This window comes from Glossina fuscipes, unplaced genomic scaffold (assembly GCF_014805625.2).
Source record: "Glossina fuscipes isolate IAEA_lab_2018 unplaced genomic scaffold, Yale_Gfus_2 154, whole genome shotgun sequence".
Taxonomy (NCBI): domain Eukaryota; kingdom Metazoa; phylum Arthropoda; class Insecta; order Diptera; family Glossinidae; genus Glossina; species Glossina fuscipes.
Window position 1 is genome coordinate 100,944 of NW_023998497.1, and position 14,243 is coordinate 115,186.

The window sequence follows — 14,243 nt, forward strand, 5'->3', positions numbered from 1 at the left end:
TTAGCTTGTGTCGACAAGACTGACAATTCATATGAGCCGGAATGAATCATTGAATGTGATTGCAACATCAAAGCACCAAGCATCAAATAGACGGTTAGGAACACGCGATTGCTTGTACACGTTTTACATTCGTTTAGAATTCATTTGATATGAGAAATTTGTTTTAGTGTGAGTTTCTGGGCATTAACGATTGTTATCTGCTTCGTTGTATTGTTGCAATGAGAATGTGGAATACTACTACCTTACTTACTCACCCTATAATTGTTCATAATAAAGCGTTATATGGGGAGTGGTCGAAAGTGTGGTGTGATCCGAACAATTTTCAATAGCTTTCGTCTGTGTACCGCAACAAGTCGTTGTAGTCAATTTCGTCGTAATGCCTCAAAGATTACGCGCCTTAGGTTGTACACAGAAAGAGGGAAACAAGACGGAAAGGTGGACAGGCGGATATGCGGACAGATAAGCTTAGATCGATTCAGAAAGTCATTATGACAACCTCTCTGAATCGATCGATGTAACAAATGGTGAGCCTATCTGGGTGCTGCATACGTCCGTATAAACTTAATATATTCTTGTACCGCAACTGGTGTACGGTATAAAAAGTACAAATTATCAAAAAGCCTTAGTGACATTTTTCTTTTTTTTCTTGATAGATACAACAACTCACTTAGTTATTGCTATAAAAGAAGCTTTTCAATTATTTCAGCCGTGTGACTGTAGTGCATTACATTAGTTAAGTTTCGGTAGAATGGGAAAATTAATCTTATATGGCATAGATTTAAGTCCACCTGTACGAGCCTGTCGGATGACACTTAAAGAGTTAAATCTTCCTTTTGAGTACAAAATTATCGATTTATCAAAAGCAGAACATCTAACTGATGAGTATTGCGCCAAGAATCCTCAGCATACCGTGCCAACTCTGGAAGATGATGGTCACATCATATGGGATTCGCATGCAATTATGGCTTATTTGGTAAATAAATATGGTAAAGAAAATGATTCCTTATATCCAAAAGATTTATTGAAACGAGCGATTGTTGATCAACGTTTGCATTTTGAGTCTGGTGTCATATTTGAAGGCGCGCTACGTAGCATTACTTCACAAATATTTTCGGGAAACGATACCAACATACCAAGGAGCAAAATTAATGCAATTTTGAAAATTTATGATCTTCTAGAGGTATTCCTTAAATCGGCACCCTATATAGCTGGATCGAATATAACAATTGCCGACTTTAGTATCGTTAGTACGGTAACCACTTTATTGGCTTTCATTGATATTGACGTTAGTAAATATCCTAAGCTATCGACTTGGCTTAAGCGCATGGAATCTTTGCCGCATTATCATGAAACTAACGGGATCGGTGCTCTAAGATTTGTCAATTATATTAAATCAAGAAATATTGTTATAATTGATTGACGTTTGATGGCATACGTTTCGAAAGATTAAAGTGCTTTCAGATATTGTCAGTTGTTTTGTAAATTTTTATGGCGTGAAGAGATATCTAATTTTCCTATTAAACTAAGAGTATTTTACGGTAAGTTTTCAATTTGCGGGGATGTGTGCACCACTTAGATGAACTTGAAGTGGACGCACCTTTTATTATTAGTTTGGATTGATTCTCTGAATCGATCTAAGCCTGGTCCTCTATCCGTTTTGTTTATTATACTAATATAAGCTTTTCTGTCCACCTGTCCGCCTGTCTGTACTGTTGAAGCATAGACATGTATGTAGTTAGTACAACAGGCTATATAACAAGAGTGAGTCTACGAAAAAATTCGATTACTCTCGAAAACCAATATTCCAGGATGTTTATGGTTAGGAACAAGTTTGTTACCATCAAACAAAATTCATATTTAAAGACCGCTTATATCAAGACCATCGATTATAGAAAACTCCACATTGTGTGAATAACTAAGCCTACATCCAAATGTATGGATTCATAGCCGGCAAACAGAAGAGTCTAGAAGCAGTTAATTATAATTTTTTTTCTTCTTTAAATCAACTATAAGATAAATGACACTTTGCTCAATAAGTTCGTAGGATCAGAAATGGGTCCCAGCGCTATTGACAAATTCGTGTGATTTTTAGATAATAGCAACCTGCAAAAGAGACGCATGACAATTTCATGACATTGCGCCCGTTAGCTTATGCTACAAACGAACTTCAAACTTGTCTATTGTTTTACAGAAACAAAAACTCCGTCACTAATAAAACTATCGTTTCTAAACTAGTGATTAGAACATCATGAAATTTTTGTACACGTCGTTTGAAATTTGGTATTACCTGAGAACCATATGGGTTCATCAATAGTCATACAAAATCTTCATGCCATCCTACAAATTAATTGAGCGAAATGTTACGCTCGCCTTAATCGTAAGAGCAAGTCATTCACATGATGTGCCTGTTATAAATTATATATTCCACAAATAATTACAGTTAAATAAGATAAGTCATGATTGTCCAAACAGCGGCCCGTGGGATACATGTAGAATTTTATATTATCTGAACGATGTCAAAATGTAGCAACTCAGGAAGCACAGCTCGCAACTAAGCTTTTATTTTGAAAAATTGTCGTAATACCAGTACGCCCCAATCTTCTTCAAGGTATCATCCATTGCAACTCACCTCCTCTCTCACCTAATAGGTTGAATATGAATTCCAGGCGAGCAGGACCACAGAACGTGTCAGCAAGTGGATGCTTTTTTACATATTGCCATAAGAAACGAACCTCTGTTCGAACAAAGAACCGGTCATCGGTTGAAACTAGTATTATTTAGGCGCAATAATCCTTGACGAATAGAAGGCTGAGAGCGGCACAATTCAATTCAGTGCCGTTAACGCCATCACGCTGAGAAATCACTATGCTCGTTCCTTCTTTGGATGTTCCTCTTCAGATGTTGTTGGTTACGTGTCCTGTTGATAGCTACGCTTGATTGGGATTATTAATAATACTCTACGCCGAGCTGTGTGCATGTGACTTTACCGGCGATGTTAATGGTCTCATAGTCTGTGCTGTATTCCTTCGCACTTTGGATATCGAGGCGCATTCATTATTTATCGCTGTTCATATTACGTAGTAAGAGAAAATTAAACTTTGCGCAAACAGCTTTAGCAAAGGGCAGAATTGGTCCGAGCAAAGACAACTCTGCTATATTACATGAAACTAAATAAAGCCCTTATCGAACAAGTGTTGATTATCTTACAATCATTGATATGGACCCCTTCCACCAATAATAGATAATAAGAGAGGTTCAAAATTGGGCGATTAGAAATTTTTGCGTTGAGAAACGTACGCACGGAAGTTTGTACTTTTCTTTCTTTTTGCAAGTCCAACTCGGTACAAAAAAAGGTGCTGGGGTTGAGTGGCTTTTTTCCATATTCAACAATCGCAATTTACTATCTTTAGCGGTTTTTTCCATACTTTCAAGTATACTTCTTCAGTACTTCATTTTTTGCATACCCTACCTTGATTATTTCCTTTTCTCACTTAAATGAACAAAAGTACGCAAACGAAGAAGAAGTCTTATGATCACTAAAGTCATTAATCTAATCGCCTCAGTATATCGGCCGTAGGCTTACCGCCTCCTCCTGGAATGGGGGCTTTAGACATGAATTCATTAAGCGTAAACACGGCGGGCGCACTTAGGGTCTTTGCAACTCAAATCGCGTCTTATCTTTGTCTTCAAAAAATTCTCATTATGCGTTTAACCTAATTTTGTTATCTAAAGTGTTAAATAAAATGAAAGCTGTTTTTTTGCCGGAATCTTTAATAATCGTAAAATGTCGATTGCCAAACTTTTGTGTATTTGAGACCGGCCAGCATTGCTTTGTCACTTTCTTCACGTAGAGTTATAGCCGTACGGTCTTTTCGCGCAAAGTACCTACTTTTATATTCTCTTTCGTATTTTCAATTTTCTTGTCTTCTTTCCTGTTCTTTTCTTCCTGCTCTTTTTGCTTTAATAACTAAAAATTTCATATTAATCTTAGCTTATATTATCCCTACAGAGATGAATTTCTTAAATGCATTGACTTGCGAATAAACAAATCAACGAATAAAATTAGTAAACAGAAGAGCAAAGATTAAATAAATAAATAAGTAATGCCTACCTTGCAAGTAACCAGTCACAAAAAGTTTGGAAAGACCTGATCCAGATGTTGGGTATAGTTCATTTAATCTCTATACAAGTTTATACAGCTTTCTTACTTGTCTTATATAAATGCAACAGCATACAATTTTCAATAATACACTGGTGGGCGCACACATATATATATATATATATATATATATATATATATACCTGCAGTTAATACATGCAAAACGAGTAGCGAAGTAAATCATTTTTCCAAAGCTTCGCTTTTACAAGATAATGACTTGAAATGAAAAGTTAGTCAGTTTTCTTTCCCTAACGAAGTCGCATCACAAATATGGGAAAATTAATTTTATACGGTTTAGATGCCAGTCCACCGGTACGGGCTTGTCTAATGACGTTAAAAGCATTAGATATTCCGTTTGAATATAAAATCGTTGACTTGCTAAATAAGGAACACCTTAGTGAGGAATACTGCGCTAAGAATCCCCAACATACCGTCCCCACCTTGGAGGATGACGGCAATTTTATTTGGGATTCACACGCTATTATGGCTTATTTAGTAAGCAAATACGGCAAAGATGACGCCTTCTATCCCAAGGATCTATTGAAAAGGGCTGTTGTCGATCAGCGTTTGCATTTCGAGAGCGGCGTTATGTTCCAAGGTGGTCTACGCAACATAACCGCTCCGTTGTTCTTCAAAAATGAAACGAAAATACCGCGAAGCAAAATAGATGCGATTGTCGATGTTTACAATTTTTTGGAATTATTTTTAAAAAATGGACCTTATATGGCGGGCTCGCATTTGACGATTGCCGACTTCAGCATCGTTAGTACTGCTACTTCTTTAGTGAATTTTGTGGAAGTTGATGCTGGCAAGTATCCGAAACTTGCAGCTTGGCTTAAACGGATGGAAACTTTACCATATTACCAAGAGACCAATGGAAAAGGTGCTCAAAAAATCAAGGAAATGATTAAAATGAAAGGTTTCACAATTCTCGATTAACGACTGTGCATTTAATTTTGTTTTTGCTTTCCTAAAGTAAAATACACTGTAAATCGATAACTTTCGATAAACATATAAAAATATATTCTGCACGCATACATAGAATTGCATTTTTTTTATTTTTCAAAACCTATGGCAAGATTGGTGTACTAAGTTTGTGAGGATGTACGCAATTACCAGAGATAGGCTTATTTTTTAAAATAACTTTCTGAGTCTATTTAGGCACGTCCGTCCGTCCTCGAGTCTCTTTATCTGCGTAATTACCGCACGACGTTTGACAGACTGACTTTAGATAGAGGTACTTTAGCCCATGGGGTCAATTGTGATTTCCTTGCTTCTTTCATATAGATTTCATGAGCGCTGAGACCTAACGGCGAAGACGAAATGCAGACATTTCCTTAATTACTCTTATCTGGAAAACTAAAAATAGATTTTGTAGTGGTTTTTAAACAGTCAAGTACTTAGGAGTCTCTTTTATATATGTAAGTGTGGAGATGTTTCCTACACCGAATGTCTCTTATACTTAAGCAAGGGACGTGGAAAAGAAAAAAACAGTATTTATAAGGAATCGTTTCCAAAGCGAGGATATTAGAAATGGGGCTCTCCATACAGAGCGATTAAAGACGGAATAACTCCAGTGCGACATAGCGACAACTTTCATCTCACATTATTTGTCAATTCAACCAGTTTGGTTGTACCGACGTGACCAACAATTTATATGAACCGAAATGAATGAAAAGTAGTTGTGAAATCAAAGCACGATCATACAAACGGTCGAGGGAAATGACATTACTTCGTTTTACATTTATTTACAATTCATTTGTTGTGAGAAGTTTGTTTTAGTATGAGTTTCTGGGCATAAACAATTGTTTTCTGCATCATTATGTTGTTGCAATGAAAATGAAGAATAACCATTAAAAACACCACAGTGGGCCACGGCCCGCCATTAAATACCCTACATCAGCTTACAGTTGTTCATAGAAGGACTTTTCAGAATAAGGTGTGGTATGGGAAGTGGTCGAAAAAATGGTCCAATGCGAACTATTTCCAATAGCTTCCGTCTTTGGGCTGAAACTGTTTAGTGTACCTAATTTCACAAAAATATTTCAAAGTCCACGCGACTCAAATTGAACACAAGAAAACAAAATAGACGAGCGGACAGATGGACAGATAAGCGGTCGGTATGACAAAAGGTAACAAAAGTCCTTCGGTGCATTGCATATATCCGCACAAACATAACATATCCCTTATAACAAAAGGCAACAAAATTTCTTCCGTGGACTGAATATATTCGCACAAACTTAACATATTCCAGTACCGCAACTGGTGTAAGGTATAAAACGACCATATTATCAAAACCTTTATTTTTTTTGTTTTTTGGTTTTTTTGGTAAATACAGCAATTTGCTTAATTATTACTCTATAAGAAGTTTTTCCATTGTTTCAGCCGTGCGACTGTGTAACTGTGAGTTAGATAGCAGTTAAGTTTCGGTATAATGGGAAAATCAATCTTATATGGCGTAGATTTAAGTTTACCTAAACTAAAAATTGTAGTACTGTTCGGAAGTCCAAGTTGTTAAAATATCACAAAGACCAGAACATTACAGTCGGCAAAGGCCGAATATTTGTTAGCGTACACCACTTCGCCTAATAAAGTTATTCACTTGTTTTTCACATTATTTTCATGCCAAGCCCGCAAATTGGAGGAATCCTTTTACATATGTGCGGTGATATCCAACGAACAAACCTTACGCAGTCCAAATTGATTTCTACGTCAACTATTTATTATTATGAACTAATTTTCACCATGAAATATTCAGAATTATATCTTTTTACTATATAAAGATTCCATTTTCATAGGAAGGGTTATATGAGAGCGGGCTCAAAAAATTGCCCCAGTCGAACCAGATTTTGCATACCAATTTAGAATGTCGAAATAGTTTTACTCACTGACTTTTGTCGAGAAATTTTGAAAATTGCAAATTTATTCCATATAACGACTTTTCAACGACCTTCTATGCTTTACATAGCGCATACTCACAAACTTAACATACTAGCAGTGTAGGGTATAAGAAGAAAAAAGTACGGTTTAAAAACGCACCACTAAACCATACATATAAAGTGTAGCAGAATAAATCTCTAATAATCGCTAAAGAAATATATCTGATCACCACGGTGTATAGGGCTTAAGTTTCCCGCTTCCTGTAGAGCTACTCAAATTTTAAACATCAACTTAATAAGTCTAACCGCCGCAGGCGTACCTTAAAGCCTTCGCAGCTCGAATCGCGTCTTATCTTTGTCTTAAAAAAATTCTTATTATGGGTTTAACCTAATTACGTTATCTCGAGTAACAAATATAATGCAAGCTATTTTTGGCAAAATCTTTCATAATCGCAAAATGTCGATTGCCAAACTTTTGCATACTTAGGACGGGCAAGCACTCCGTTGTCATTTTCTTCGCATACAGCTATGGACATGCGTCTCTTTCAAGCAAAGTAGTGACTTGTAGTTCATTTTTTTTACTTTCTATTTTCTCTTCTTCTTTCTTATTCTTTTCCTCCTCTTCTCTTAGCTTTAATAATGCAAGACTTCATGTCAATCTTAGTTTACCTTATCCCTAGATGGATTTTAATTGCTGTTGCTTAAATATCCAAGGTTCTTGAACTCATCTACTGGCAAATAAATAAATAAACCAACAAATTATTAGTCAAAAGAATAAAATGAGATAAATTAAGTAAATAAATAGTTAGGGCACCTCTTACAAATAAGCGATGAGAAAAAAGTTTGGAAAGTCATGATCCAGATATTGGGTATCGTTCATTTAATCTCCATACAAGCTTACGTAGCTTCAATAACAGACATGTGGGCAGGCACCTATATGCCTTCAACTAACTAATGTACGCCAAGTAGCGGAGCAAATCTTTTTTCCAAAGCTTTGCTTATACAAGACAATGACTTGAAATGAAAAGTTAGTCGGTTTTGTTTCCCTAACGACGTCGCATCATAAACATGGGCAAATTAATTTTGTACGGTTTAGATGCCTGCCCATCCGTACGCGCTTGTCTAATGACGTTAAAAGCATTAGATATTCCGTTTGAATACAAAATCGTTGACTTGCCAAATAAGGAACACCTTAGCGAGGAATACGGACCTTGGAGGATGACGGCAATTTTATTTGTGATTCACACGCTATTATGGCTTATTTAGTAAGCAAATACGCCAAAGACGACGCCTTCTACCCCAAGGATCTATTGAAGAGAGCTTTTTTCGATCAGCGTTTGCATTTCGAGAGCGGCGTTATATTCCAAGGTGGTCTACGCAACATAATCGCTCCGTTGTTTTCCAAAAATGAAACTAAAATACCGCGAAGCAAAATAGATGCGATTGTCGATGTTTACAACTTTTTGGAATTGTTTCTAAAAAAATGGACCTTATATGGCGGGCTCGCATTTGACGATTGCCGACTTCAGCATCGTTAGTACTGCTACTTCTTTAGTGAATTTTGTAGAGGTTGATGCTGGCAAGTATCCGAAACTTACAGTTTGGCTCAAACGGATGGAAACTTTACCATATTACCAAGAGACCAATGGAAAAGGTGCTCAAAAATTCAAGGAAATGATTAAAATGAAAGGTTTCACAATTCTCGATTAACGACTGTGCATTTAATTTTGTTTTTGTTTTCCTAAAGTAAAGTACTCTGTAAATCGATAATTTTCGATAATCAGATATAAATGTGTATGTATGCTTTTTATATTCCATAGAACTTTTATCAAGAATAGTACGCTAAGTTTGTGCGTATGTATGCAATTAATGAAGGACTTCAGATAGACTGGCTCACTTTTTATTATAGCAAACCAATTTCCTGAGTCTATTTAGCCGTATCTGTCGGTCTTTCTGTCTGTCTATCGGCCCATGTTTCTGTTCTAGGTACGGATTGCAATTTCTGTAAAAACTTACTAATTGTCTCATTTTTGGCCCATGAACTTTTCTGAAAAGGGACCAAACCCTTTTTACGATTACTCCCCATTTGCGATACTCCTCTTTTGCAATTTTAAATATTACTCGACAAAAATCGCTGAATCATAGTACTTCAGCAGACTAAATTTACTCGAAAAATTTGGATCGAATAGGCCAATGTTTTAAAACTATCTCGTATCTAATCGTTCCTAGGGAAGGTAAATCGTCGTATGACAAAAAAAAATTTTTAATTTTTATAATTTTATAGTGAAATTCGTTTCGTAAGAGGTATTTCACAAAAAACTTATGTATGGCAAATTATGGAGCACCTAGGTCTATTTTTTCCAGGGCATAAAAGTGTAATTTGTAATATTTTATGGCGAATGTGGCCCCTAAACATTAATTTGCATTAAAAATTGACTTTATCAAATTTAGACCATGTACACCTTTTTTTTAAACACCATCCAATATAGAGCGTCTTATGGTACATAAGCTTTTAGCTGGCTACAAAATCTTACTTATAACAATATATGATGAAAATGAGTGAAGAATAGTAAGATCTTTGACAACAAAATTAATTGTGCTTTGTGGCCGCTTGGGCATGAAACCTCCCTTCAAAACTATGCCTTTATATGGGAGCGTTGTATAATTTTTGGTATTTTATGACGAAAAGAAGTAAAGGACCGTATTAAGACTATAGTCTCTAATGCTTTATAGTGAAAATCGGGAGAAAATAGCGAGTTGATATAGAAGTTTACATTAGTAACTTTTGCAGTGCATTGGTCCATTTTTCGGTCTCTTCCCCAATGAAGATTTTCAGGACAAGCACAATTTTATTGGACTGGAACGTCTAATTTTTGCTGTTTTACGACAAAGTCAGATAAAGAATTGCATTAAGCAAAGTGATGCCGTCCGGTCTCAACTATAACAATTTGAAGCGTATAACCAGAGACGAAATACATGCATATTCCAACATTTTTTCCAAAATGGAGATTGATAGATTCTTGGGCACTTTTTCTGTGTCTGTTATCAATAATTTGTTATAAGAAATAACGCAATTAGTTCCCAGCCATTTAACAGCTTGTTCTTTCATTCTCATTATTTGCATGGAAGGAGAACGATTCTTGAATATACATACTTCTATGTCTATCGCAAACCAATTCGAAATATATGTATGAGTGCATGATTTTGCTTTGCAAACGTTTGAAAGAACGTGACGTCATATCAAGGCACTATTACCAGAATTTTTGTCCATTCAAATAATGAGAATGAAATAGCAAGTGATCAAATGGCTGCTAATTAATAGCGTTGGTAGAGTTATTGATAATAGACACATAAAAGGCGCCCAAGAATCTCCTAATTTCAGATGTTGCAACATCTTTGTATTTCGTTGTCTCCGGTATATCTAGAATGTATTTCTCAGCAATTTTCTATCAGGGTAAGTTACCTACTTAGGTAGCTCTGGTGTATATGTATATATACAATATATATTAGTTTGGGGAAACAGAAATCCATTATTTTTATATGAACTTCAGGTCTTTATTTAACATGCTTCGGATTGTCCGATTTGGATCAAATATGCACCGTTTTGTTGTATGATTTGTTGCCATTTTAAAGGTAACTTCAAAATGCCTCTCTCATAGAAGTCCTGGTCTCTATTTGCAAAAAACTCTAGTAGTCGATTTTCACAATCCTCCCTAGATTCCAATTTTTTATCATTAAAGAAATTTTGCAATGCAAGAAAAAGATGATAATCGCTTGGTGCCAAGTCCGGACTGTCTGGCGGATGCATTCAAACTTCCCAACCAAGCTCCCGAAGTTTCTGGCGAGTCACTGTAGATGTGTGTGGCCTAGCGTTGTCCTGGTGGAACACAATGCCTCTCCTGTTGGCCAATTCTGGCCGTTTCTGGTCAATCGCTATCTTCAAACGGTCCAGTTGTTGACAGTAGAGATCAGAATTTAGCGTTTGGCCATATGGAAGCAACTCATAATAAGTAATCCCCTTCCAGTCCCACCAAATGCATAGCAAAACCTTCCTGGCCGTTAGTCCTGGTTTGACCACCGTTTGAGGCGCTTCACCGCTCTTTGACCACGATCGTTTTCGCACAGGGTTATCGTATGTGATCCATTTCTCATCTCCAGTCACCATCCGTTTAAGAAATGGGTCTATCTCATTCCGTTTGGCCAAGGCTTCGCAGATGGAAATTCGATCCATCATGTTTTTTTCTGTTAATTGGTGTGGCACCCAAACATCGAGCTTCTTTTTGAATCCAGCTTTGTGTAAATGGTTTAAAACTGTTTTATGGTCGATTTTTAGCTCCTGGGCGATGTTACGACTGCTAACATGCCGGTCAACTTCGATCATTTCTCCGATTTTATCGACATTTTGCACGACCGACCTACCTGTGCGAGGTGCATCTTTAACATCGAAAATTCCTGAACGGAATCAACGAAACCAAAATTGCACATAATTGGCTGTTACAGTATCGGAACCATAAACACCATTCACAATTTCAGCCGCCTGGCTTGCATTTTCGCCTTTGTCAATGAAAAACTGTAAAATGTACCGAATTTTCTCTTTGTTCACTTCCATTTTTAACCCGCTGTAACTCACAACTGAATGCACCAAACAAAAAACAGCAAAAGAATTTTTTTTACTGCGAAATGTCACCTTTCCAACGAGCATAAATCTGAAATTGTTTGATCGATACTTTACGGGAAATCTACCAGTGCAGTCATCTACCGAAAAAATAATGGATTTCTTTCTCCCCAAACTAATATATGGCAAATGCTAGCACTATTGACATATTTTGGAAAGCAAAGGCGTTTCTACATTAAGCGGCCATTTTTTAAGTCTAAAAAGCAATTAGTTGACGGGGATTCGTAAATAGAAGTATAATAGAACTTGAAGAGCATCGGAAAGACATTTCATATATTTTAGAAAAGTCCGTTCTGGTCAATTAATGCGAAGAAAAAAAAGCGTAAAAAATGGTTCAAAGTAAATTCAAAAAGGAAAAAAAAATTTTTTTTTTGTCCCTATCAAAGGCGCGTCCATACACATAACTTTAGGCTTACTATTGAACTTCATTATTTACTTCCATATTTCTTATAATATTTAGTTACACATCCTGTGTTACAGTTTACCTTGTTCCGCATAAAATAAACGAAAAATTAAGTTGATAATACGTGAGTTTACCAAACTTCATATCGACAAACTTTATAGAGTAAAATTTTATTTATAATTCAAGAATTTCAGCGTAAGACGAGGAATTGTGAGAAAGGGAATGACGAAATGCTAAACTTTACTACCGCCTATGATCTAGAATTAGAAGTACTATGGGAAGATATCACAAACGAACATGCAAACAACAGTTTGAAAGACGATAGGGTGTTAGAAATTATGGAAAGTAGTTTACTTGTGACCCAGATTTAACAGTACGTTCATAAGAGCAAGGTGAAAAAGTCTAAATGCAAAAATTGCTTAGATGTAATAAAACAGCCGCACAGTGAACTGGTGGGCTAGTCCGAGCCTTCTACAGCAAGTACGTAACGTTATATACCTATGTATAATGTGCGCTTAGGGTTTTGTATGGCGTATACATTTGGGCCATGTTAGAGATTGGATCGTTCAGAGTGCCTTAAAAAAAACGAGAATTGGCTTTTCCTGGTTCGTGAAGTACGACGACTGCGAAAAGCATTATATCAATTACTTAATTACTTAGATCGTTTAAGAGTTTAACTCTTATCTGACAAAGCTGTGGTGTTCTTAGCTGTCCTTGGCAGCACAAGCGCTGCAATGAGATTATCAACGTGTATTTCTTAGTCGCGCAAACCGCTTAATCCCTTTCATGTTAGGATTATGAACTAAAACTGTTCACAAGAGCTTGGAATTCTCAATAAATGGGAGTCATTAACTCGTATTAATTACGTCCATGCTCTTTACGCACAATATCCGTTCGTACGACCCGTTGAATGATGTACATCGGACGTGATCGTTATGATGCATTTTATGTCTTGCGAATGTTTCTCAAAAGTCGGTCTAACTGATTTATTTAGAAGAAGTAAAAGTCGAAGCAAGGTTCCGACAGTATGCTAACTAATGACATGAGAAAAAAACTTTAAAAAAATTAAGAAAATGCACATAATTTTTAATTTAAACTAAAATTAATTTTAATATTAAATTTACATTGTAATGATAACTAAAGCTGCATAAGTGTCATGTATTTTCCGAACAAGCAGCTATTTAAAATAAATGCTAAAGCATGGGATTCAATTTCCCAATGGTGATGCGAAAAATTGGAGACAATTGTCAAATAAATAAAAACTATACATCTCATCGAAAGTAGCAAGAATAATATTAATAATCAATAATTTTCTATGAATAAATACGGAAGGTAATGATAGTCTAGGGAAATATATCAAACCTCTAACGTGCCTACTGGAAAATAGTCTGCATAAATCGGAATATCGTAAAATGTGCTTTGGCTAAATCGTAGGTGAATCGAGCGGTAATGGAAGGTGCATAACAAAGACAACTTCTTTCAAATCTTAGGGTTAGTTGCCTGTTTTATTATCTTAATTGCTTTTTTTATATTACATGATCTTATATATAGAGTTGTTCAATATATTATTATTATTATGCGAGGTTATGTGTATATTTAGTTATTTATTGACTGTATGTATATTTTATATATAAATTTGCAAAGAATGAATTTAAATGCTGCCAGATAACGTAGATAATATGCTTGCTTGTATGGAAAACTCGAGCGCATTTGAACTTTGAAATTACTTCCAAGTCTCATAAATTATATGATAATGGTTTACTTTATGTTTACTTTTCAAGCGATATGGCAAGACTGTCTGGGGTGATCATATTCTTGCTTGTATGGAAAAATCGAGCGCATTTGAACTTTGAATTTACTTTCAAATCTCATAAATTATATGATAATGGTTTACCTTATGTTTACTTTTCAAGCGATATGGCAAGACTAACTGGGATGATTCTTTATTTGCAACCTAAAAATCGAGTGAGGTGAGCAAAGAATTTATGCGTCGTTTTTAAGCACCAGGCACACGCTTTTTGCTTCATACACGATACATTACACAAACTCACTTAAAACATATGTGCTCTTCGCGAAAGCAGAATCATATGGTTGGAGAAATTGACTGTATGGTCAAAATTCCTTTGC

General features: G+C 35.9%; 1 protein-coding gene and 1 pseudogene across 1 annotated transcript; both read left to right on the forward strand.

The window, feature by feature from the left end:
* Window positions 1-5,197, forward strand: LOC119641553. The gene is made up of 2 exons (XM_038040293.1): window positions 1-1,419; window positions 4,417-5,197. The coding sequence occupies exons 1-2, from the start codon at window positions 749-751 to the stop codon at window positions 5,096-5,098; spliced, it is 1,353 nt and encodes a 450-aa protein (XP_037896221.1). The 5' UTR covers window positions 1-748; the 3' UTR covers window positions 5,099-5,197.
* Window positions 5,198-8,106: 2,909 nt separating this feature from the next.
* LOC119641554 lies at window positions 8,107-8,748 on the forward strand (annotated as a pseudogene).
* Window positions 8,749-14,243: the final 5,495 nt, after the last annotated feature.